The sequence below is a fragment of the Anolis carolinensis genome, chromosome 4 (assembly GCF_035594765.1).
Source record: "Anolis carolinensis isolate JA03-04 chromosome 4, rAnoCar3.1.pri, whole genome shotgun sequence".
NCBI classification, from domain to species: domain Eukaryota; kingdom Metazoa; phylum Chordata; class Lepidosauria; order Squamata; family Dactyloidae; genus Anolis; species Anolis carolinensis.
The window spans coordinates 92771632-92796302 of record NC_085844.1 but is presented as its reverse complement, the minus strand read 5'-3'; the positions used below and the strand labels follow the sequence as shown (position 1 = coordinate 92796302).

General features: G+C 37.3%; 1 protein-coding gene across 1 annotated transcript; it reads right to left on the bottom strand.

The window, feature by feature from the left end:
- Nucleotides 1–212: 212 nt before the first annotated feature.
- On the bottom strand, nt 213–24077 carry fndc7 (fibronectin type III domain containing 7). Its single transcript, XM_008115057.3, has 12 exons — nt 20480–24077; nt 19082–19339; nt 13712–13966; nt 12256–12516; nt 11424–11681; nt 9908–10162; nt 8884–9141; nt 6955–7209; nt 5109–5363; nt 2580–2840; nt 1627–1656; nt 213–830 (listed from the first exon to the last, which is right to left on the bottom strand). The coding sequence occupies exons 2-12, from the start codon at nt 19251–19253 to the stop codon at nt 769–771; spliced, it is 2322 nt and encodes a 773-aa protein (XP_008113264.3). The 5' UTR covers nt 19254–19339; nt 20480–24077; the 3' UTR covers nt 213–768.
- Nucleotides 24078–24671: the final 594 nt, after the last annotated feature.

Sequence of the window (24671 nt, the reverse complement as noted above, 5' to 3'; positions counted from 1 at the left end):
ATCCGGTTCATTGCCAGGAAAAAAAGTCATTTGTGGCTTGTTTTTCATAAATAGTAATTGCCAGTTCAAAGAGTAGATTCCCTCTAGTATACACATTTGGTAGGTCAACCTCCTAATGGTGTTATAAGAGGCACATACTTCAGTAAACTTTTCCATACTGTTTAGTAAATACCATATTTTCAGTTCACTGATGCTCATCAAGGTATTGGATATGCAGCTAAGGAGAGTGAAAATAAGTTGCCTATCCTCCAGGAAACGAGGTGGATTTTGGCCATTTTGTGATGTCTGGTATTTTTATTTACATTCAACATTTTGGCCCCTTCATTATATTAAGAAAAGGCTCTCAGAATTGGCTCACTTGGTGGAAGAGGTTAAAACTATTGTGGTTATTATGCAGCAGCTTAAAAATTATACTCATTTGCTACAGGCAAATAACATTTTTTTACTGCTGTAATATCTGTAGATACTATAGATCTGACTATTACATTTTATAAGAGTCAGTACAAACACATGGGCCAGATGTCATGGTATGGAAACAGTAAAAGTTACTGTTTAATTTGCAAGGTAACAAGATAGGTGTATGTGTTTTAATCTGTACAATGTAATTGACTGGTGACCGCCACAGCAGTTATAGAGAAATTGCGACGCTTGAAGAAGCAAAGTTGATATAGCATCCAATGGAACTGAAAGGTAATACAAGAGCATTAAACGCTTGTCCCAACAAAAATGATTGAAATATTAATACCGGTATATTCTTACCAACTTGCTTCAGTCTGTTTTTTCCAGAAGTCCGTGGTGGTGATCTGCAGTTCTCCTTCCTCTGTAAATCACTAAGGAATTATAAAAAAGTAGGTTCAGTTCAATAATTTAAGGCTTGAGTGACCAGCTATTTAGTGTGGTTCATTTTGATTCCATATGGATTAAATGAGGGTTCATAGTTCCTTTGCTTGCAAAATAAAATTTTACTCTTATCATGCTGAGAACATCCTCATCCAAGATCTGTTGGGATTAGCTTGACTAAGTGATGGAAAGCAGGCTGAATATCCCAGTTGTTTCTGCTGAATCTGTTTTCTGTCTATAAAATAGAAACCCAGTATGATAATATAGTACGTTTGAAAGTTGAGCCCTGATTTAGTGTGGTTTGTAAGAAAGAACAATTGATGCCCACCTCACCAAACAAAGATTTTGAATTAATTTTGCTTGCTGTTCACACTGGAGTAATTTTTGTTTTTATGCCTAAGAGCTATTTTTTCATAGATATCTAATCGTTTTATTCCAGTTTAGGTTTATAATATGTTAACTTTGTTTCCCTTCAGCTTTTCTAAAACTATCTGAAAGCTGCCATCAGATTGCAGATAGCAGGCTTGAACAAATAGGTTACATCATGGGGCTGTCAAGATGTCTAGGAGAATAGATTACAGTTATTTAATTTGTGTAGCTTTTATTGGGCTTTGTGTAAGATGGTAATAAGCACCTTGATAGTGATACACTTTTTTTTTTACAAAATCGTAAAGTATCTTGGTAAAATTTGAATTTTCTTATTATAAATGCCTAAGTGATTGTTTAAAAGAGGCGTTATCTTAGAATATAACTTATTTAGAAAGACACTTATCCAAGTTTACTTACCCATTCCTACTGAACTTCCAGAACAGGTCACTAGAAAATGAACATGCAATGATGAGTATTTAAAAGTTGGAAGTTTGGAATATTGTTTATTCAGGAAATATTTATATAGAGAGATCATTATTTTAAAAAATAAGTAATGGTTCTGGATAGGTAGTTTTGAACACTGAAACCAGTGTTTAAATGCAAATTGCTAAAATTTAAAAGTGCTGGCTCAAAAACGTGAGTTTAAAAATAGATGGACCTACAACCATAGCAATTCTGTGATTTGTACTAGTTGTAAACAAAATCAGAAACTATATTCAGATGTATCTTCATAGGCAGATGTTGGACCTTAGCATTACTAGACTACTGAAGATATTAACCAACCATCCACCCACAAAATCACTATGCAGAGAAAGTTCCTTTTCTCAGTCTCTTAAGGTGCTACATGATCCCTTTGCATGCTGATATTCCAGACTGACAAGGCTATGTCTTGAATTCCACTTGTCTTGTGTTGTAGGAATCACTTGCTTGAGCAATAAATGCAGCCGTATAATAAACATTTTGCTGCTTTATACAGTTCATATTCATGAAAATGTCCACATACTTTTGCAGCATATAGTAAACTAATAAATATAACAGAATAGGCATTTAGGGATTGCAATTTATTTCTTTTATATGGCTCACAATGTAGCCATCACCAAAAATAGTTCACAGTGGCATAGGAATGGCATAAGATACAGCAAGTGGAAGGCATTTTTGGCAACATCTATATAATAATTCATTTTAGGTGGCCCTCAGTGAGGAACAGTAGCCTAAAAAGTTGCTACGTTACTGTTTTCCACTCTACATTGCTCAGCTTCACACAAATTTTCCATTTCCATCAGATTCTCCATTTATTAAGGCATCCCCCCCCCCCCTCCCGGCCACCTTTCTCCAGTTAGACCCAAGGCGGCTTACAACATGGCCTTTACCTGAATATATCTTCTTAGGACAAAATGCAACTCTTGATCCTTCATCAGTTACTGGTGACACCACAACTGTATAGACATCTCCACAAGGTATCTCAGTGATATCGCAGTAGGTCAGGTCTGTGTTAGGCGTACAGGTGAAATTGCCTTTTGAACCATAAAGAGCAGTGCTATAGTTTATTGAGCCTTCAGAGGTATGCCAATGTATTCGTATGCCATTGTTGCCCAGTCTGTATAGTTGTACCCCAGAAGGACAGCAAGCACCTGGGAAGGAAAAATGCAGCTTTGCTGTATCCCATTCTGCATAGAGAGCACCTAGCCAGTATAAGGTCAATTCGAGTGATCTTGATGACATGAGCTTTCTTTGTTATGCTGTTAGAGCAGCTATCTAAGAAATGGTGAGTTTTCTCAGCTCACAGACAACAAAGAACCAATGTTCTTTTAAGTGTTGGACTAGAACTCACAGATGATAGTTTGAATCACTGCTTGGAGATTTTCTGGGTGCCTGGGCAAATCACACATGACATCAGAGGAAAATAATGGCAACCCCCTGAAAATACCTTGCCAAGAAAACTCAATTACAGGGTTGCTACAAGTTGGAAACCACTTGGAGGAACACAATAATCCACAGTCATGAGCATTTAAAGGTCTCTATAATCATAGAGGTAGCTGAAGCGACCCAGTAAAAAGAATACATGAATAAGGAATGAATTAAATACATGAATAAGGTTCTACAACAGTGTTGAGGTTATTTAATAGGTCTTGGTATCTGGGTTAAGTTTCAGCTTCCTATCTCTGTCTGAAGAGCTAATCTTGGACATTCAGAAGCAGTATTACAGCTGTGCTCCTTCAGATGTTTATTACCTACACATTCTATCAGCCTTTCCTTTCAAAATCAATGATATGAGGGATGGTCGGAACTGTAGTCCAATGTATGTGGAGGGCCACTCTTGTGCACCCCTGCTGTAGTTTGTTGTGTGCCTTTAGGCCATATCTGACTTCATGATGATTCTAAAGTGTATCTCACAGAATTCTGTTGGCAAGATTTGTTTATAGATAGTTTACATTGGAGTAAATGTATGGCTAGATTTTGATCAATGAGTCTCTACTTAAAATGCTCCAATTTTAGCTTGCCTTAAAAACCTAGGAGCCATAGATTACCGTATATACTCGAAGATAAGCCAAGTTTTTCAGCCCTTATTTATGAGCTGAAAAAGCCTCCTCCATTTATAATCGGGTCAGGGTCAAGGCCAGAAACAGAGCCAGCAGGCTATTGCTTGCAATATGTGATCTATTTCTTCTCCCTACCAGTGTGTTTTCTTTTGCAAGCTTTTGCCATCTCTATGTACCTTTATATGTGTATATATATACATTAGTTTTATATATGAATTTGCCCTCACATGTTTGCAGGTCTTTGCAAATCCTTTATACATATAGATCCATGTACCTGTGTATCTGCAAATATCTATATAAAGAGATGTCTGGATAGATATGAATATATTCTTACCTACCTATATATAGGGCTTGCAAATATTACAGGGGGGAAATGAACACACAAATATATATAGACATGTCTAGATAGATATATGGCTTGCAAATATTGTAGGGGAAATGCACACACACAGGGATTTGCAAACGTTTCAGGGGGAAATGCATATGTGAAATTAGTATCTATAATTATAGATCTATATCTAGCTCTGCATTATTTATATAAGCATTGAATGTTTGCCTGTTACTATGTTGGAAGCCGGCCTGAGTCCCCATGGGGAGATAGGGTGGGATCCAAATGAAGTTTATTATTATTATTATTATTATTATTATTATTATTATTATTATTAGATTATTGTTGATACCATATTGTTTTTGTTGCCCCTACTTTTCCACTTATAGAGCTAGTTTATTGTTTTTCTTTGAAATACGGTAAATATACAAAAATATTTAACCTACTGATGCCTCGATTAACAAAATGAAATTATATTGGTATCTATTTTTATTTTGAAATTTACCCATAGCTGCTGCATTTCCCACCCTCGGCTTATACTCGAGTCAATAAGTTATCCCAGTTTTTTGTGGTAAAATTAGGTGCCTCGGCTTATATTCGGGTCGGCTTATACTGAAGTATATACGGTAAATAGTACAATTTTTTAATTGTAATTTGTTGAATACAACTTCTATTTATCAGCTCATGAAACACAGATGCTCAGATCGAGAGAATGATTGAGAGAAATAATCCCATTGAATGCTCCCGCCTCACTATCCAAATATTTTCCAGAGGAGTTTGAGCACCTGGAACTGGGATTAGGAAGTAGAATACAGGTACTTCAATTTGCTCTGTCTAACTCTGGCAATTCCAAATGCTTGTAAGGGATATTTGGGGGTGGGGGTGGACAATGGTTAGAAATTCTTGTTTTAGCTTAATTCAACTTAAGGGCTTTAGACTCGAGTACAATAAATATAAATTTCAAAAAATGAACACTTTGGAGAAATACTGTACATTTACTTTTATTTTAAAGCTGTTTTCCATGTACTTACTTGATGAAAATCCTCCATATGTGCAATTTGATATTAAACCTGTTTCACTAATTGCTTGGACAGACACGCTGTAGTTGGTTCCACACGTAATGCATCCCAGGAGGCAGTACCTCTGGAGCGTGTGGCACCTGGCAAATCCTGTGTGTGTTTCCAAAGTTGTTATGTGTGTTGTTGCACCAATCCCAGAAGACCAACTGATGTTTGTTACAGACTGTGTCACTTGGGTTACTGTAAGATCAGCTGGGCAGCAAGGAGCTGAAAAGAAGAAAAATATGGTTCTTTCTGTTTCGTTTTTCAGACGATAAAGATCTCCCTTCTTAAAATATTTTAGCATGTTAGCAGAAATATTTGAATGATTTTTCAACACCTAAAAGAAACATCAGACTTTCATTCATACATAATTTTGCACTGACTACCAATAATTTATGTAATATTTGCCATTCTCATTTTATCTCCCGAAATATACTGTGTCCTATAGATGACCACCTAAAATCATCAAGGGGAACAGCTAGTCTTGTAAAAGAAGTAAAATGTGCTGAGGTTTAACTTAGATTCAGCATTTACAAGCTAAGAACAACATCCGATTTTAATTACCAGTACTATTTTTTAAATGAAGTTACAAATATGATGAGATATCTACAATATTCTGTTCTTGTCGCTTGGCCCAGTCCAGTTTCCTAGTGGTTCAGTTCTCTCTAACTGAATCAATCAGCTAGCACTTTAGCTGTCTTTCATACAAGTAAATATGTGCCGTATTTACCAAATCACAGTATGAATTCCTTTGGTATATTGGAAACTAAAAGTTCCATTTTCTAAAACAGTTCCTGGGAAAGACTGATGTTTTCCTTTTCATTGCTGATGTGATATGACAGGATTTTCAACTCTATCCAGCCAACAAATAGGGAGGATGGGGGCACCAATACACACCATTTTGTTCATTACCATAAGCCACCTTTTCGATGCCCATGAGAAGGTATTCCAGTTGTGGCCATGTTTTTGGAATGCTTGCTCCCAAAACATTAATTTTATACTTATACCTGTTTGGAACTAAGCAAAGACATTTCTCCCAGACATTTTAAAAATTAGTAACTTGAGACTTGTAACAATCTTACTTGTGTATATTGTTATTTGTAAATGCCCCCTTCCCCAAATAACTTCCTTATAGAACGGTACCTATTGTGAACTGCCTGTCTTGGAAGAAATGCAGGACAAAGAATAAATAAAAATAGTATCATAGGCAAAAATAAAGATAGCGTGTTCCCCTGTCTGTGGGACTGGTACCCATGATTTCATTCCAAAGGTTCTCGGCATTTTCTAGATCCTCCAGCATGATTCCACGCAATGCTCTCATTGGAAGTTTACCATAAATTTGAACTGGAAAATCTAGAGGTGTTCTCGCAAAGTATTTTTAGGTCCTCCAATATGATTCCCTAGTATGTGCTTATGCCGGAAATCATTAGTTTCTGTAGGGTTCACAGTTAAATGTATACCCTACAGATATGAGGGTTGTACTGGGAGGAGGGAGCAAGCTTGTTTTCTGCTTCCCTGGAGACTAGGACACAGAACAACGGCTTTAAACTAAAGGAAAGGAGATTCCACCTGAACATTAGGAAGAATTTCTTCACTGTGAGAGCTGTTCAGCAGTGGAACTCTGTGTGGTGGAGGCTCCTTTGGAGGCTTTTAAATAGAGACTGGATGGCCATCTGTTGGGGGTGCTTTGAATGCCATTTTCCTGCTTGGCAGGGGTTGGACTGGATGGCCCATAAGGTCTCTTCCAACTATGATTCTGTGATTAAATGGGAGTGATACCTAAATGTTGAACAGCATCTAATAATTTGCAACTTACCAGTTTCTAAGGGGACACTGTAACTGGGCAAGCTCTGCCCTGCTTCTGTCCTTGCTACAACACTGACAGAAAATGAAGACCCACACGGGAGATTACGAATAGTACATGAACTTCCAGAGCTTTCACAGTGCCATTTTCCTGCTGCTCCTTTTGCAGTGACTGTATATGCCGCTTCATCATTATTGGCATGCCAGTATACACTAATTACCGAAATGGCATCCTTAGATACACTTAGGATTTCTGGACGACATGGAGCTGAAATAAATAAGGTACATTTTAATGGTACACTTAGTTTTGATGTTTCTATTGTGTTAATAGACCAGCAACAGAACATTATGACATTCTGTGTCTGAGATGACTCCCTGTTAAGATTCCCCATTCTACAAATGTTACTGAAGACTATTAGAATCATTTTTTAAAAACCCTAACATACTTTATACAGTGCCTATTTCACAATTAACTGCAATATGCCTATATTTATACAGCATCCATTCTAGGTCCTTCCAAAATATGGAAACATAACAATTTCAAGTACAAGTTTTATTCATAAGTGGGCTCAGTGATATTTAAATTACAAGTAAGAATGTACAGGAATTTTAGACCCTGGGCATACGGGTCTGAGGAACCCATGGGTATTGCTTCAGTTATTAAGTATGCTGCTTTTTAAATTTATGTTCACATATTTTATATTCCTGAAACGTGCAAGTAATTAAACCAAAATGAACTATAGTCCAACAGTGATAGTCTTTGAAAAAATTCTTTCATTGGAAGAGAAAATAATTCCTACCCCCCCCCCCCCCCCAAATGCCCTCAACATTTTGAGGTCTTGTAAATATTTGGGTTTTGAAAAGAGCTGTGGGAGAAATTACAGCAGAGAAAGTCCTCTGTTAGTGTACTTAGCACAATGCGGGTTTGGAACTCACTGTCAAACTTAATTTTTTAAAAGTAAATGGAATAAATGTCATGAACAAGTTCAGGAATAAACGAATTTGTTTCTATTAGTATTGTACAAAAAACCAATTTACTTCAGAAATAAGTACCATCCTGTTGCACAATGAAAAGGCGTAGGCTAATATCCTGTTTGTGAATTCTGTCAGTTGGACTTGTGCCATCAGAACTCCCTGTTATGTTCATTGTGTAGGTCAGAGTTTTGTTTCAACCATGCAACGGTCTAAATCTCAAAAAACCCTCAGTTGTAAGCAACAATATGGGCACTTCTATGTTGTCAACGAGCAAGAGTGGTGAGCAGTGACACATCAGGTTATTTTCTTCCAATCATCACCTGGAAAAACAGATGGATGCATCACGACATTCATTCTCTGATAATATGGGAATGTTATGGGGAGTGGCTGCACTGCTTCATGATATACATGCATCATCTGATGCCAGATCTCTGCCATCTTTTAAAGTAACACCAGTGAGAAGCTATAACCAGATAAATTCCTGGCCAGCAACCTACAGCCTAAAATGGTTTTGAAAAGAAGAGAAAATGCTGTACCAAACATAATGAGCCCATGATCCTTGCTATGACCACCCTTAAGACACTCCCTGTCAGGGGGACATCTAGTAAAAAAAAAAAATCCTACGCAAAAATGTTTTAAAATAGAAGAGCACCGTAGTCGTCAATCTGTCTGAACTGCTCCAGATCAGTAACAGCATCGGGTCAATCACCATATAGAAAAGCTGTTAGGCAGTAAATGTGCATAATTTTCTTTGGATTGGTTCTTATTTGCTGTAAAATCTGCTGCTTCGATATTTCCAACATACTAAGATAGTAGTAATTTATCTTTGGGGAAAAGTATCAACTTCCAAGAAACATTAGGAAAACAAGACAGGTTCCATATTAGGAAAACATTGGGAGCTCATGTGTGCTGTATTAGATTCTGTATTAGGGAAAATTGCTCAATGGACTTTAAACTAAAGTCATACCAGTTGCCACAGGTTTTGATGCACATGATGTGTTGCTGCCTCGGATTTCACTGAAAGAATAGACAGTTATATTGTATTGAGTGTTGCACTGCAGCGCAGACAAGGTGCATATTGTGGCAGTGTCATTGCACAAGAGTTCATTCGTCCAGTCAACAGCTTTGGTTTCGTACATTTCAGCACCACGGACAGGAGGCCAGACAATTTGAATTGTGTCGCTTGACACAAACACTGGGTTAAAATCACTGGGGCAGCAAGGTGCTAGGGGGAGAAAAAGGAAAGAGTTTATTATGAGATATTGGAGAGTATTATCAGAATAAATGCTCCCTTATGCATTTCTCTAAAAGCGCTGGGCAGTGGGCACTAGGATCCTTTCTCTGGGGACTTTTATAACAGTTTAACAGGGCAAAGAATCTCTTGATCAGCTCTTAGCAGCACTTCCTCACTACCTATACAGATGACCCTATTACAGATGTCAACGTAGCAAGGGATTATGTAATAACAGGACATCATTTCTAATTGCTAACTTTATTTCTTCTCCTTGGCTTCCAAGTGCAGCTGGAGCTCTTCTTAGATCATGAGATCTCTTGTATACCTATTTTATTATGTACAGCAGGAATCTTATTAAGCAGAGGAACAGTTCACACTCCTTCAGATTGTTGGGGGGCCAGGACTATAGTTTGAAAAAAGCATGAACAAATTCCTGTGCACACTGCACATATCTTATTTGTAGTGCAAAAAAACCACAAAAGAGCAATAGAATATTTGAAATAACAATTTTAACCAACATACACTTATCAGTGTTTCAATTGTAAATGGGGGGCAGCCTTTGGCTGATGAGATAGTCAAGTTAATTAGGATTATTATTGTATGCCTTCAAGTCATTTCAGTCTTAGGGTGACCCTCAATCTAAAGTTTAGGGTGGGCCACATCTGGCCTACGGGCCTTATTTTGGAAGTTGATAACCAATTTTGTCTAATTCTAGCATAGATCAACCAAATGATTGTGATTAAATAAATATTCTTACCTGTAGTATAGTTAAATATGTCCCCTAAGGGGCTCTGCCCTGCCTTGTTGTAGGCAAAGACACTAATGAAATAGGTGAAACCACAGTCAGATTGGAAGTGGCACTGGGTATGTGATGTGTTGCAGTGCACCTCCAAGCCATCATCACTTTTCACAAAGACCACATAGTAATCACTGAGGTCAACATCTGACCAGGAGACTTCTAGGCTTCCAGGCTCATCTTCTTCAATTGTTATACTTTCTGGAGCACAAGGGACTGCAAAGACAGTTTTTCAGCAAAAAATTTTTTTCCAAAGTTTGGGAAATTACTTTCTAAATATAATGCAGTAAAGTTATTCTGAGCTCTGCCCCCACCCGTGACTGGTTCCTGCTGAATAATTTTTTAAAATAACATATTTCAGTATAATAAGAAAATAGTTTCTTTTAGCCTTTACTATAGTCATTTTTTAGTGTTTTATTTTTAATGTTTTGCTGGCCTATGACATCCACATTGTCACATCAGCATCCAAAGAAGAGGCAGTAACAAGCAGTCTCATCTGATTTCCCCATCCACCATTGGGCAAGGCATCCTTCCCCGTACCTATAAACTGATATAAGAAGTTACAAGGCAAAATGAGTGCAATCATTACTGGCCATTTATGATTATAATGTAGATTGTTAATGCCTTTGGTTATTTTTTTAAGAAAAATAATTTAATTGTAAGTATGTAGCTTGTTCAGTGAGTCATTTCCAAGCTCTGCGTATTCCAATATTTTAAAATTCCAAGCAACAAGATATTGATGTATTTTTGTGGATTTGCTGTGCTTCTGTAGGATAGCTGATCTCACTGAGTCCATTTGTGCTTTTTTTCACATCAGTTGCTTCTGGTGTGAGAGAATTGGCCATCCATTTGTACTGAAGATGCATCAATGTCTTCCAGAGACAGCAGTGCCAGTGAATACAACAGCATTGTTCATAAGCACAGATATTTGTCTAAGGGCGTTTAAATATAAGTATGTAAGCTAAGCATGGTCAGCACTGATTATGAGGACCCCATTAATTTCATAGGGTTATCTAAGGCATGTAACACTCAGAGGAGGTTTGCAAACTCTTTCATCTGAAATATAGGCTTAGTATTCCTTGATATTATCCCATTCAAGTAGTAAACAGGTCTGATCATGCTTAATGTCAAAAATTAGATGGCATCTGGTGACTTCAAAGTATTTTGGCAATTTATATCTTCACATTAAAGTCAGAAGTGAGAAACTTAAATGGTAGTACTTCCACCACTATTATTCCTGTACCTTCCACTGTTTGGGTGATGTTAGAGGTATGGCCATATCCCAATATCATTGGGTTTTCATTAAAGCACCAGATGCAGCCTCTTAGTATTATTTTACAAATCCCATATCTATCATTTACTTTATTTTTCATTCTACATTAATATTTGTTTTACAATTTATGTCCCCTATTATAATTAGTTGGCAAAATTCAAACGCCTGTGCTTCTTCACATTGTTCATTTAATAGAGCTTTTACCTGTTTTGAAAGCCATTGTGTCTGTGGGCAAGCTGGAGCCAGCTTCATTACTAGCTACCACAGACAGGAAATATTCCGTCCCACATTCAAGTGACAGGATAGTGCAAGAAGTGAATGTTGTATTACAGTTGAGTTTGGAGAGGGCACTGAAGGCTGCAATGGCGTATCTGGAAGCCCCCTCGGATGGCATGCAAGAAACAGTTGCTCTCAAAGCTCCGCTGTCAAAAACCACTTGGACATCTCCTGGTGCACGAGGTCCTATAATGGAAGGAAAAAAGACATATCAAAAGGAAATGAGTAGAAATGTGGCTGAACAACATTTTAAATTCAAACCACATGTGTGTGTTTATACTTCTAGTATTACTTTTTGTTTCGCATACATGGTTTAATGATAGATTTTAAGAATGTAGGTGCATAATATTTTCATTTCTCTAGTTATCTAACTACTCAGTGACATTTAAAACAAAGCAGCCATTCAGACACTTCTCACTTTAAAGTCAATGTGCAGTAAATTAGAACATTTTATCATAGGGTGTATTCACACTACATTATATTATTTTGAAACCACTTTAGCTTTGCTGGCTCCATTCTATGGAATCTTGTCATATGTACTTTCATGAGATACGTAGGATTCTATGTAGAAAACTCTACAGTTGTTCACGTACTGCGTTAAAGAAGTCTACGTTTGGCACTAAACAAAAAGGATATATCCGGATTCCACAAGATGGAGCCATGTAGTCAAATTAGTCTCAAATGGCTATAATAGATGCACTCATTTAGATCTTATTTAGACCTGTATATTCCTTGTTTTGCTTTCCAGATTGCTCCTTACTTGTTCTTTGGTTGTAGGTGGAGTCATCCCCGGGTATTCCATTAGCATCCCAAGCATGTGCCTTGATGGTATAAAGAGTTCCTGGGTCTAGGCTTGAAAATATCAAGGAGTCGTTGGTAGTGTTTTCTTTCAACATGCCACCCAAACCATCTGCTCTCATGATAGAAATGAAGAACCCAACAGCCATATATACAGCTCTCCAGCTCACTACTATGCTGTCATGACTTGGGGAATTTGCTGCCAGGATGGGTGCAGCAAGTACTGTGAAAGTGCAAAAATGAGACATGTAATAATAGGATATTATGTCTGTGGACATGGGAAAGTTCAGGCGAGTTGTGCGTTAGCAATACTGAGATTATTTTTCATTTGGTGTTTTGTGCTCAAGCATAAAAACAGTTGTCCATATTTCTGAATGATGTATGCATATATACATTGCTACAACCAAATGTCTATTGGAAAATCAGATGATAACAACAGGCCCCCTCTGGATTATGTTCTCAAGTAATTGGTATTTAGAGGCATACTGCCCGAGGCCCTTTCTATACTGCCATATAAAATCCAGATTATCTGCTTTGAACTGGATTATATGGCAATGTAACTCATAGAATCCAGTTCAAAGCAGATAATGTGGAGTATCTGGATTATATGGCAGTCAATGTAGAAGGGGCCTGAGATCCTGCAGCAGTGTTTTGCAAACTTTGGTTTTCCGGTGTTTTGGACTCAGCTCCCAGAATCCCTTATCATTCTGGGGATCGAAGTTTAAATCTAAAACTAAAACACCCAAATTACTGTCCTAGAAAATACTATACATCTTCTTGAATTTACTATCCTCTTTGAACTTGTCTGACTACAACACATTCCTATGGTAGTTAATTCCAGTTCAGATCCACTTGGTGGTGACCATGTGTGTTTAGGGCTGGATCTACACTGACATATAATGCAGTTTGAATTGCAGTGAAGCGCATTATATGGGACCATTTGGCCATATAATAAAGGGATGCTTAAACTGGGCCCTCCAGCTGTTTGGGCCTCCAACTCTCAGAATACATGACCATTGAAGAAGATGGCTAGAGCTTTTGGGAGTTGGAGGCCCAAACAGCTGGAGCGCCCAGTTTGAGGATGGCTGATATATTGCAATTCAAACTGCATTTTTTGGCAATGTAGATCCAACCAAAAATGTGAAGTTCCAGTAGAGCTTAGCTTATATAATTTACTTTTGGGCTGCCATCGTGGCCATGCTGACCTGGAACATTCTGGGATTTAAAGTTCAGGAGGAAAATATCCTATGGGCAGAAGAAGAGTCCTAAAATGATGAACATGCCTGTTATTACTTTAATGAAATAAATTTCTTTCTCCATTTGAAGATTAGGAGTTAAATTTAAATCGACTGAGGAAGGATGTTAAAACAGTTGCAACTGTAGCATATGTAGTAGCAAAAATAAAATTTAAAAAATACCTGTTTTGGCCTTCTTAGAAAGTGACAGCTGGCTTCTTCCTCCAGCATTTATAGATTGGATGGTGATTTTGTACAGCGTAGCAGCCTTCAGCCCTGTCACAGTGCCTGGTGAACCAGTGACTATTGTTTCAATGAAGGACTCTCCGTCCTGTGCTGTCAGCAGGTAACTAGATGCCCCTGGGACTGATGCCCATTCTGCTGTGATACTGTTACTCAGCTTTGAATAGGCTTGTTCAATAGTAGGAATCTCAGGAGCTTTGAAAAAAAAAGAAAAGAAAAGGAATCACAATTATTTCAGAATAGGGAAATATGCCCGCATTCAAGGGCATGACTTTGAACTGCTGAATGTGGTGGATTGTTTTGAATAAATGAACCCAGGAAGTACTGATTTGATGGCTTTCCGCTTCACTCTGTTTCATATGGTGCAACTTTCCTTTAAAATGTGATAGGAAGTTTACTGTTTTCAAAACCTGCATTCATCCTGATTATGTTAGGTACATGTGAAGTCTTGTACAGGGGTTTTTTCCACATTACATCATTACAGTACAACCCATGTCTTCACAAGGAAACATTCCTGGACTTTGTGTGAAAATGCAAAACTGTAAATAATAGTAAATTCTATTGAAATGACTGCTGGCCCAGAAATACCATAGAGACAGGCTGGAGAACTTAGAAAATGCCCAGAGATGACATATTTTGTTGGACATGAATAAATGAAATCATGAGTATAGGGATCATAATGTATAGTATTGTGATTCCACTTAAACTGCCATGGCTGCAATCTTTGAAATCCTTAAATTAACAACAACAACAACACCTTTATTCTTATATCCCACCCCATCTCCTCAAAAGGACTCGGGGAGGATTACATGGGGACCAAGCCCAATGGAACAAAATTAAAATACAACACCATAAAATACATGTACATTGCAAAGGATAACCAACATAAAAAAACGTAATAATTTGGTAGGATGTTAAATTCCTGTAAGAATTCTAAATACCACTTTCTAAATTTCATATTTCAAGATCCCACTGGATGAAACCATGGCAGTAAATGTGAAATTTTAACACTATAGCAGCTTAAAGTGAAAGAAAACACTGCTAGGTATGTAAGAACTTTGCATGTTCTGTCATATATTAGTTGTCTAGCCATGTGAACTCTCACTCAACAACTCACTGTACCAACTGAGCTACTGGTCAGATCTAAGGGGGTACCTACACTGTAGAATTAATGTAGTTTGCCATGGTTCAATGCTATGGAATCATGGGAGCTGCAAATACCAGAAATCCATAAAATAAAGCCATGGTAGTTAAATGTAGTGACAAACTGCATTAATTCCACAGTTTAAAAAGGAGAGTCTTTCAGTTTTGTACTCTCAACAGTGCTGAGGGGATCTTAGCTCCATTAGACCTCAATCACAGGCTTGCTCAGATTTAAATGAAAAGCAGATGAAAGGGGATTTCTTCCTATATTTTGCTACTGAACATAGACATCAGAGTGCTCTCAATCTCCTCTGTTTGGAAGTAGCTTGTTGGGTGGAATGAAATAAATGAGCAAGTGTAGTCAAGACATAATCCACACAATTAACTAAAATGTGAATAGTTTTTTAAACTACTGTAGTAGGCTGCCTCCTTAAAGATAAGGGAGGTGGAAACTTCATCTCTTTCTCCCTTCACCACAATCCCAGGTCCCACTTGCTTTTGATATTCAAATAAAAGCTTTCTTTGATACAACTGCACTAGGTCATACTTAAAGCAGAGGTTCTGCATATATATGTCCTTTTTAAAAGCCATTTATACAGTTATGATTTGTTTGGATGGCATCTTCTCTAGTTTGATCCTTAGTGATTAAACAAAGGAATCTGATACTGTTTGGTAAGAGGAGGAATCGGATGTATCATATGTAAGTGCTCATAGTTATTGTAACAGTGTTAGTTCAGTAAATAAAATAGGAAAAGAATCCTAGAAGAAAAGAGGATGCCAGTTAAGGAGTATGCATATGCCATATGACCAAGCTGGGTTCAGGAAAGGAAAGACAGTAGGGATCATACTGCACACATACGTTGGATAATGGAGTGCACCAAACAATTTCAAAACAAAATCAGCCTATGTTTTTTCAATCTATACTCAGGACAAAAGACTACAGTCAGGACAGGATATGGAGAAACAGAATAGTTTTCAGTTGGCAAGTGGATCAGAAATGATTGCATTGATGATGCTGGGGAGAAATCTATGGATAACGTGGACTGCTAAAAACAAACAAACCCCTAAATCAATGGGTCTTAAAGCAAATCAAGCCTGAATTTGTTCTAGAAGCGAAGATGACTATACAGAGACTGTGATTAAAATATCATGAGATGGCATGACTCACTAAAAAACAGTAATGCTTGGTAAAGTAAAACTCATGAAGAAATGAGGAAGATGGATAGATTCAGCTGAGAAACCACAGCCTAGATTCTGCAAGATTTGAGCAGGGCTGATGAGAACAGATTGAATCGGAGGTCTCTCTAATTTTATAAGTCAAAGCTGACTTAACGGAAGTTAGCAAGAGCAATAATGACATAGTCCAACAAAAAATGTTGTGTGTGTGTGTGCATGTGTTGTTTTGGTTTTTAGGCCTGTTCCTGGGGTTATGGGTTCAGAAAATGGCTTTGGAGAGACCAGATCAGCTCCAGTTCCTTAGACATTAATATCATGGCTTTCTGTAGGTGAGCAAATAGCAACTGGTATGTGGCATATCTTCTGAATCTCAAAAACTAGAACTGATGGGGGAAACTGGTGCTATTTTTAGAATCAGCAGGTAAAATATACTCAGAAACAGGGTTAACATTTGAGGCACCAAAAGGTGTGTCGATCAGTGTAATTCATAAATTTCTCCTTCTGTAACCCATATTTTTTCAGGTGTGCCTTGGTTGTCAAGTCAGTAAATTAAGCCCCCCCCTTTTTTTCTTTTTTTTTTTACTTTCCAGTGGCACACATGAAATAAAGTGCACTAAGTGCAGGTTTAAAAAAACTATGTGTTGGGATATGACAAACAAATGGCACTAGATGGTGCACTTCTTCTATATACAGGCAATGCCAGTGTTACAAATGTCTGACTTACAAACTACTCATAGTGAGACAAGAAGTGAGAGAAATCTACCTCTTCGAAGATAAATTTACTCCAGAAAGAGTTATCATGGAGAAAAGGTGTCTAAACTAAAGCTGGATCACCAATCCTTGTTTCCACAGGAAGCCACTTTTTTCAAAATCCAATTATCATAGGGACATAACATGCAGTGAAATCTTCTGAACAGGGGCAGCAAAAAACAAAACAAAAAACCACATGGGATGTTAATTCTTTCCTATGCTATCCAAAGACTGTGTGTGTATGTGACTGAAATTAAACTTAAACATGTACATGTTCTGACTTACAAATTCAACTTAAGAACAAACCTACATAACCTGGGGACTGCCTGTACAAGCTAAATATAATAACTGTAGGCTAGATTGTCATGTTAATGTAACATGCAGATCTTAAGATTGTTCTACTCCACAATACAGTCCATGTATGCATAGTGTAAGTCATGCATCAAATATCGCCAAAATCTGGTTTGGAAAACAAGTGTTTCCTTAATATGTCTCAGCACATTCCCCCCAGTTAAAAGATAAATGTAGAAGAAGAATAGAATCAGAGTTTGAAGAGATGTCATGGGCCATCCACTCCAACCCCTTGTCAAGAAGAAGGAAAATCACATTCAAAGCACCCCTGACAGATGGCCATCCAGGCTCTATTTAAAAGCCTCCAAAGAAGGCTCTAAAGAAGAACAACATCATTGAAACATTTATCTATCAGCTGCTATTTGGAACCTCAAGGGTTTGTTCTGCCAGACCATGAAAACATAACTCAATGGAAGAACATATGTATTGCATGAAGAAAGTATCAGTAACAATTTCTAGTATCTCTCTCTCTAGCCACAAGGGATCAAATAGCAACTGATAGGGAATGACCTCTGCCTCAGATCTTAGCCACTGCCAGTCAAAGTAAGCAATACTGGGCTCTATTTTGCTCAGTTAAGAGACAGTTACATTTCCATCTGCCTGTTCTGGCCATCAGTGACAAAATGGGAGTAAAGCCAGCTCCTAAGTGACCTGCCAGTTCAAAGAGCATTTCTGAAATCTGTGAGTTTAGCTGATTTGCTCCCCGCATAGGACACTCTGCATCAATATATTTGTCCACACTAGACTCACCCAGCAATAATGGGAGGCAGGCATACTCAAGCAAGGCAATTTTGATTCCTACCCCATTACAATAAATCTTTCTATGTGTAAAACCTGTGGTGCAGTTAAGATACTTCATTCTCTGTACCTAGTGGTTAAATGTTCCTCCCAATGGTAATGTGTATCAATTTACTTACTTCCCAATGTAGCAAATCAGACCTTTAGCATTTGGTAACCATCCTGCATCTTTCCAAAAGTCTGCCTCAATTGCATAAATGCATAAGAGTGAATTAATTGAACAGAACGTCAGTTTTAATTAAGATAAAATGCTTCCGCTTTGAGAAGTTTGAGAATAATGTAGTAAAGCTTTATAAAAGAGACTCGTGGGAGGAGAAAGATCTTACAGGGATACCGTAGATGTGGCCTGACAATAATACAATGATATTACTTTAAAAGTATAATTATACAAGGGCATACAGAGTGTAAGTCTGTACTTTGAAACACTGCTAGCAATTTCATAAAAAACAAAAACAGGTTTTCAGAGATTTTGGCAGTAATAGATCAGCTCTTCTTCTACAAGCAAGATGAGCTGTTTTTGAACAATATTTCCATTGTAGTGTGCCAAAACATTCTTTCATTCATTCCGGGTTAGTCAGCCTGCAAAGCAGATATTATAGCTAGGGATTATTCAGAAATAGGAGGCATAGTAATGGAGATTTCTCATTTTTTCTTAAATTGAGGCCAGATTTGAAATTTCTGTCTCTATTCAGATTAAATATATAGACATTGCCCAAGTAAAGACTTGGAATTTAATGCATGGAATATTTTAGTTCATTTTATTTCAGAAATTATTTATGGACTTGCTTTTCCTGATGCTTTACATGTTCATTAAATAAGAAGACTCTTAGAGCTGTGCCTGGAGGCTCAAATTCAGTTCAGAGACCAATTTGGGGAGTCATATCTGCATCCAAATTGGGTTGATCTGGATCCCAAATTGAGAACTGGAAATCTAAATCCACAATCCATCATTGCCTTGACCCTAAAAAGGCCAGAAAGTGTCCAGAGATTCCACAGAAACCATTAACACGAGTCTGAAGACATCTTTTCATAGGGATTATATATTTTTTAAAAACAACAATTAACTCATTGTGCAAACCACTTCCTACTAACCTGTTAACTGCATAGTATGGGCTTCGGCCAGTAAAACACCATTGATGTCAATGGCTTCCACCTTTACTGTGTAGACTGTGTCAGGAGTCAGTGATGTTAAAGTGCCTACAATGGTAACATCAGTGAAATAAGCCACCAACGAATGGCCCACTATGTTCATAGGTGATGCCATTACTCTATAAGAAAAAGCTCCTGGAAATTTGGACCATCGGATGTAGAGACTTGTTGATGTCACATCATATACAGATATAGTGAAACCTGAAAAAAAATAGAGAACTAAGAAGATGGAAGGTACATCACCAACCATTTAAGTCACAGTTTACTCCACTCAGGGAATTGTTTTGGAACAGATTTGGAATCTCTTAATGCCAATTTTTCAGGGTCACATTGAAAATTGCTGTATTCTTTGAGGAGGGTAATGACAATCTTAAAGGTTTATTATATGATCATTTCTGTAAATGCATAGATGTGCTTTTAGATATAAGTATCTTACCCTGCAGCCAAGCTATATTATAACAATGGTAATAATACTCACTCTCCTTGAAGCATACCTGTAGGTCTCATGGTCAAAGTAGCCATTAAGGGGAATATGTATTCCATGTGATAAACCAATTTTTTTTACTCACACAACAGAGGGAAGGATTACCAAAGATGTATTCGTCAGCAGTCTTCAGCAACTTGCAAATTAAGATTGTCTTTGCCTTCCAGTGACCAGTCACAAGACAAAGCATGCAAAATAAGCAACCAAGGTTTGCTATGAGAAACAGAGGTTTTGTCACTGAAATTTGATTTTATCCTTCCAGTACAATTCCATGAATGCCTGTGCAGAGAAAAGCTTTATCCATTGAGGTTTATCCTAGACAAATGTGCATAGAATTGTGACAAAAAACTCATAAAGAGGAAAGCGCAAACCCAAGAAATACTGTATAAGCATTAAGTAGCTTTATGATATGCTTGAAGAATAAAGATCAGATCATATTTTGTCCCACCAATATTTTTATCTGTAATCCTGAATTTAAGAGTAGTTAAAAGCAGGAGAAATATATACAAAATTGAATATGAAAAGAACATAATTCAATTTTTCAATTAATTTTTTTTTCAATTGCGTTTTTAAAAAAAATCACTACATAATTAATTATAGCAGAACACAATTTTAATATTTGAATGTTCATTCAAATAATTGTAAAACTGGATCCCAAAACTTTTTGAAATAGCCATATCCAAAGGAATGTTTTTCTTTTCATTTTTTGGTACTGGAATTACCTTTAAGGAACTGTTGTTGTTTTCGTTGTATGCATCAGATGCCATGAATATAACTTGGCTACTTTAAAAAATAATTACAACAATATATTTATGGATTAAAAGAGCAATTAAAATAAAAAATGCAGAAGGAAATACCTTTCAGGTTTTACCTGTGTTAGCGGAAATAACCTGTAAAAAAAGATTTAAAATGTTAATAACACAATGAGAAATGGATCATATGGAGATATCTTGTTAGTTTCTGTTTCTAATAATAGAATATTAAGCTATTTGCTCCATTAGATTTAGTCCTTCATCCTGACTTTAGCCAGACCTTAGCATTATAAATGCGACAAGACAACTATTTCCTTAAACAAAAGTGTGAATAAGTACCACTTTATATATTGTTTTATTTTGGCTTGTTAAATGTGTAGAGATGTGTACAGCAGCTACAGAGCTATTAATGGGTTTGGTGTAGGAATGCAGATCATATTACTAGATCAGCTCTCCTTCCTCAGACAGTGAATTGATCTAGAAGGGAAATCTTCCAGTTGTTGATGGATAGGCATAACAATTTCAAACATTACTTGGATAAATGGTAAATCCCATGGGTTTCAGTGGACATTTGGTCCCCATACACCTATAAATTCAGTTTTTAAAATCTGCATGTCCTTATTGCGGAATATCCAAACTATTATGATGTTCTTTCAATCACTATGATGTACTTTTTAATGTGAATGTGGCTGCCTTTTACAGAAAAATCAGAGTAAAAGCAATTACAGCAATATCAGAGTAAAACATTCAAATGTAGTATTCAAAACCTTCTGGTTTAAATTTATTATCTCCAACTAGAGTTGAATTTAGCTAGAAGTCAGTGAAGTGTTTGAGTGAACAATGGGATTTGAATCCTTGTACAACTACAGAAACACACTGGGTGTCTTTGAGCTAGTCACACTTAAGAGTGCTTTTACACAGGTACTATAATGCAATTTGGAAATAGATTAAAATGAACCAGTTTTGCTGTGCAGTGCCTACACTAACACCCCAAGAACTGGCTCGAGGTTGAGATGGTGGCCACAATATCCACTGATTGCGAATCAGAACCAAACCCAGGAACTGCATAATATGAAGAAACACAGTTACAGGTAAACAACTTGTTCTTTTTTTCTTCCGTAGTCCTCTAAGATGCGATGGTGTGCATATCTATGTTTGTTTGGGATTAGCACTGGACTGTGCCAAGGCACAGGAAATGGGAACAAAGGGGCAGAAAGCAAGAGCTCCCAAAATAATGATGTGTTTTCCTTTCCCAGGGGAATAATTGTTTAGTTTCTGGCTGTATTTTGGTGTTTTTAAAAGTACTTCCGCACTAGGGGTGTCCTGACATGCGCTCCACATTTTTTGGACTCAGATTAGAGTTTTGCATGGGATATACTCAAGTCAGTTACAGCACATTATCTAGCTTATTCTGGATTTTCTGGTGAGTTTTTGATGTGCTATTTCTGGCATGATCTGCACTACAGTGCACATTTTATGGACAGCCACCCTTGAGTTGGCTTGAACTGCATTAGACTGTCTGTGTAGAAGCACCCTCAGACTCACAGGAAGGCAACTGTCTTTGAACAAACCTCACCAAGAAAACCAAGCTAACCATAACTTAAAGTAACCAGAGGTTAGAAAGGACTTGAAGACACACAGCGATAACTCAGTCAGAATAGACCCACTGAATGAAAGGATGGCCAATAAATCAAGAATGTATCAGCCACCCTATATCCATTATGTTAATTGAATTGTTCTATTCTAGTTGGGATTAACAAACGGAGTGCTTGGTCTATGCTTCGGTTTCAGAAAATGTATTAGTCACATGGTGAATCACAACTGAAGACATACTATGAAATATGTTTAAATCCTGAAGCAAATGTACTTGAAATTACTGGGCCAAGTTTCTCTCATTCTTCTGCTACTAAGTAAGCAGTATTCTCAGAAATAAGAGATTTTTGGGAAGAGAAATTAAATTTCATTAGTCGAAAGGCAAAATATATTTCTGTCTAACTAAGCAAATCAATTGTGGATTGAACTATATGTATTCCAATATTACACTGAAGACATTATACAAGTAGAGCAAAGAATGGCTTAATAATAATATGAGGGAATTAATTTATTGCAGGACATCACATTCCACTAAACTTTATAATCTTCACTGTTTTAAGTAGACATTTCTCTAAAGCTACCCAAAAGGCTAAAAGAAAAACAATATTTAAAACTAAGTAGGATTCGAACAAATGTCAGGTAGAATTTAGCCATTCGCCAGGTAACAAATATAAATAAAGCATCAAATAAAGTAAGTACTCACCATTTTAATGCTGATGAGAAGTAGTCCAGAAAATACAAAATGTTTACATCTCCTACCAATCATTCTGCAAGCTTGATTTTAGTCACCAATTTGGTTATGAAATAATAATATGGTCAACATCTAGAGGTAGAAATCATGACCCTCCCAAAAGTTATCAGTTAGGTCTTGAAGGCAGTGAGAGCATAGAATTCTGTGGCTCCTCCTCTGGTCACAAAGAGCCGGTAATGGTTGGAGTCTAATTTTGGCATAATGCAGAATACATTTCCATTTGATTTAATTAGGTGGAAAGGACTGTCAATGCTACCTTAATATGCTTTTCATCAGGGCTGATTTTGTTCAACATATTTAGTATTTTGTGAAATTAATGAAAAGGGAGAAATTCCCAGCATTCTTTGTATCTGAATATACACAGGTCCCACTAAGTCATATATACGCATAAACAAAGAGACCGATAACTGAAAGCACTCTTCAGGTTTAATCCCATACATTTTTTGTTACTTTCCAGTTATTTTTTTCCTTACCTTTGGGGAATGCATATGATAGAAGTTGTACCCAAATGGCATAAAACATGCTCAGGTTTTCTTTCAAAGTCATTTCAAATGCAACAAGTAATGCTACTATGCAACAATATCCCATCACATAATGAAACCATCTTCCTATTAGTTACTTTAGTTTTGAAAATGAATTTCAAAATGATGTGATCCTGTTACTCCCAAAAGTAACAAGACAGAGATGATGACAATAAAACAAGACCCTGCTTGTCACTTGTTGTTTCCAGGCTCTGAAGAATAGTCTACTATTCTTCTGTTCTGTGGAATGTGAAATTGTAAAATCAGATGGGGATTATGTTCCCCTTTCATTAAAAGAAAACAAGAACCTTTCAACTTTTATTTTAACTGATGAAAGGTGACTACAGTTTGCTTCTGTTCACAACTCTCAGGTAGAAATGCTTGTCCAAACAGTCAGCTAACATCAAAATTATTTTTTAATCACAAGTTCTACCCATGGAGATGCTGAAAACAAATCCTAAACTGTTCTCATGTATAATAGCCTTCTCTGCCAAAGAGTGCAAGTGCCTCACCAAACCACATTTCACAGGATTCTATTTTTGGAAAATGGAGATCTCCATGATCTTTTGGATATTTTATGATCTTTAGAAAGGCATTGTTAGAAGTCACAACCTTTTGGGGAAATGATGCCATAAGCTTTTGGGAAAATGGCATTCATGCAAGGCAATTAGGTCTCTCAGCTGTTACAACTGATATACCTAGGTATCTCTTTGAACTGTTAGGGACAAAGCTATGCCAATGCACAAAACAAACACACACACATATATAGCAGAGTTTCAGAAGTGTTATTTCAGTTGCCCCAAAACATCTACTTTCCCTTAAAATATATTTGCCTTTAAATCATGCTCTCAAGAGACAAAAATAATCAGACTTCTTTAAAAGTAGCATAGTTGGTTTACTCACAAACTTCATGTATTCAGCATACAGGTACTTTGCATATCAATCCAGTTACAGATAAGATTTGAAGTAGCTTCTCTGTGTAGGTAACACAGGGCATCTTTCTTATAATCAACAGTCCAAAATCCAAAGCATCTCTCTGGTCTGAGAGTCTAATTGTGTCTCTGTTTCTACCTTGAAAGTCTAATGGCTTCTATACAGCATTCTGTTCCTACTGACCTCAGCGGGGCCTACTCCTCCTCCGCCTCCTCATGCTGCTACACCATGACACCGACACAAGGGCCAAGGAGGATGAGGAAGAGGCTGAGGAGAGGCCCAAGGTGGGAGGGCCCTCAGTGGGGCCTACTCCTTCTCCTCCTCTTGCTGAGCCCAAGCCCATGGTGGTGGTGGTCTGGGTTGCGGCCGCCATGGTCCTTCTGGGCCTCCTGCGCTGCTGTCTCAGCTGGGGGAAATGAAGTAACAAAGTAAGGAGAAAGTGCTGGTCAAGCTGGCCAACTAAGGAATCCTCGAGGTAGGAAACAGCCAGCCTTTGAAG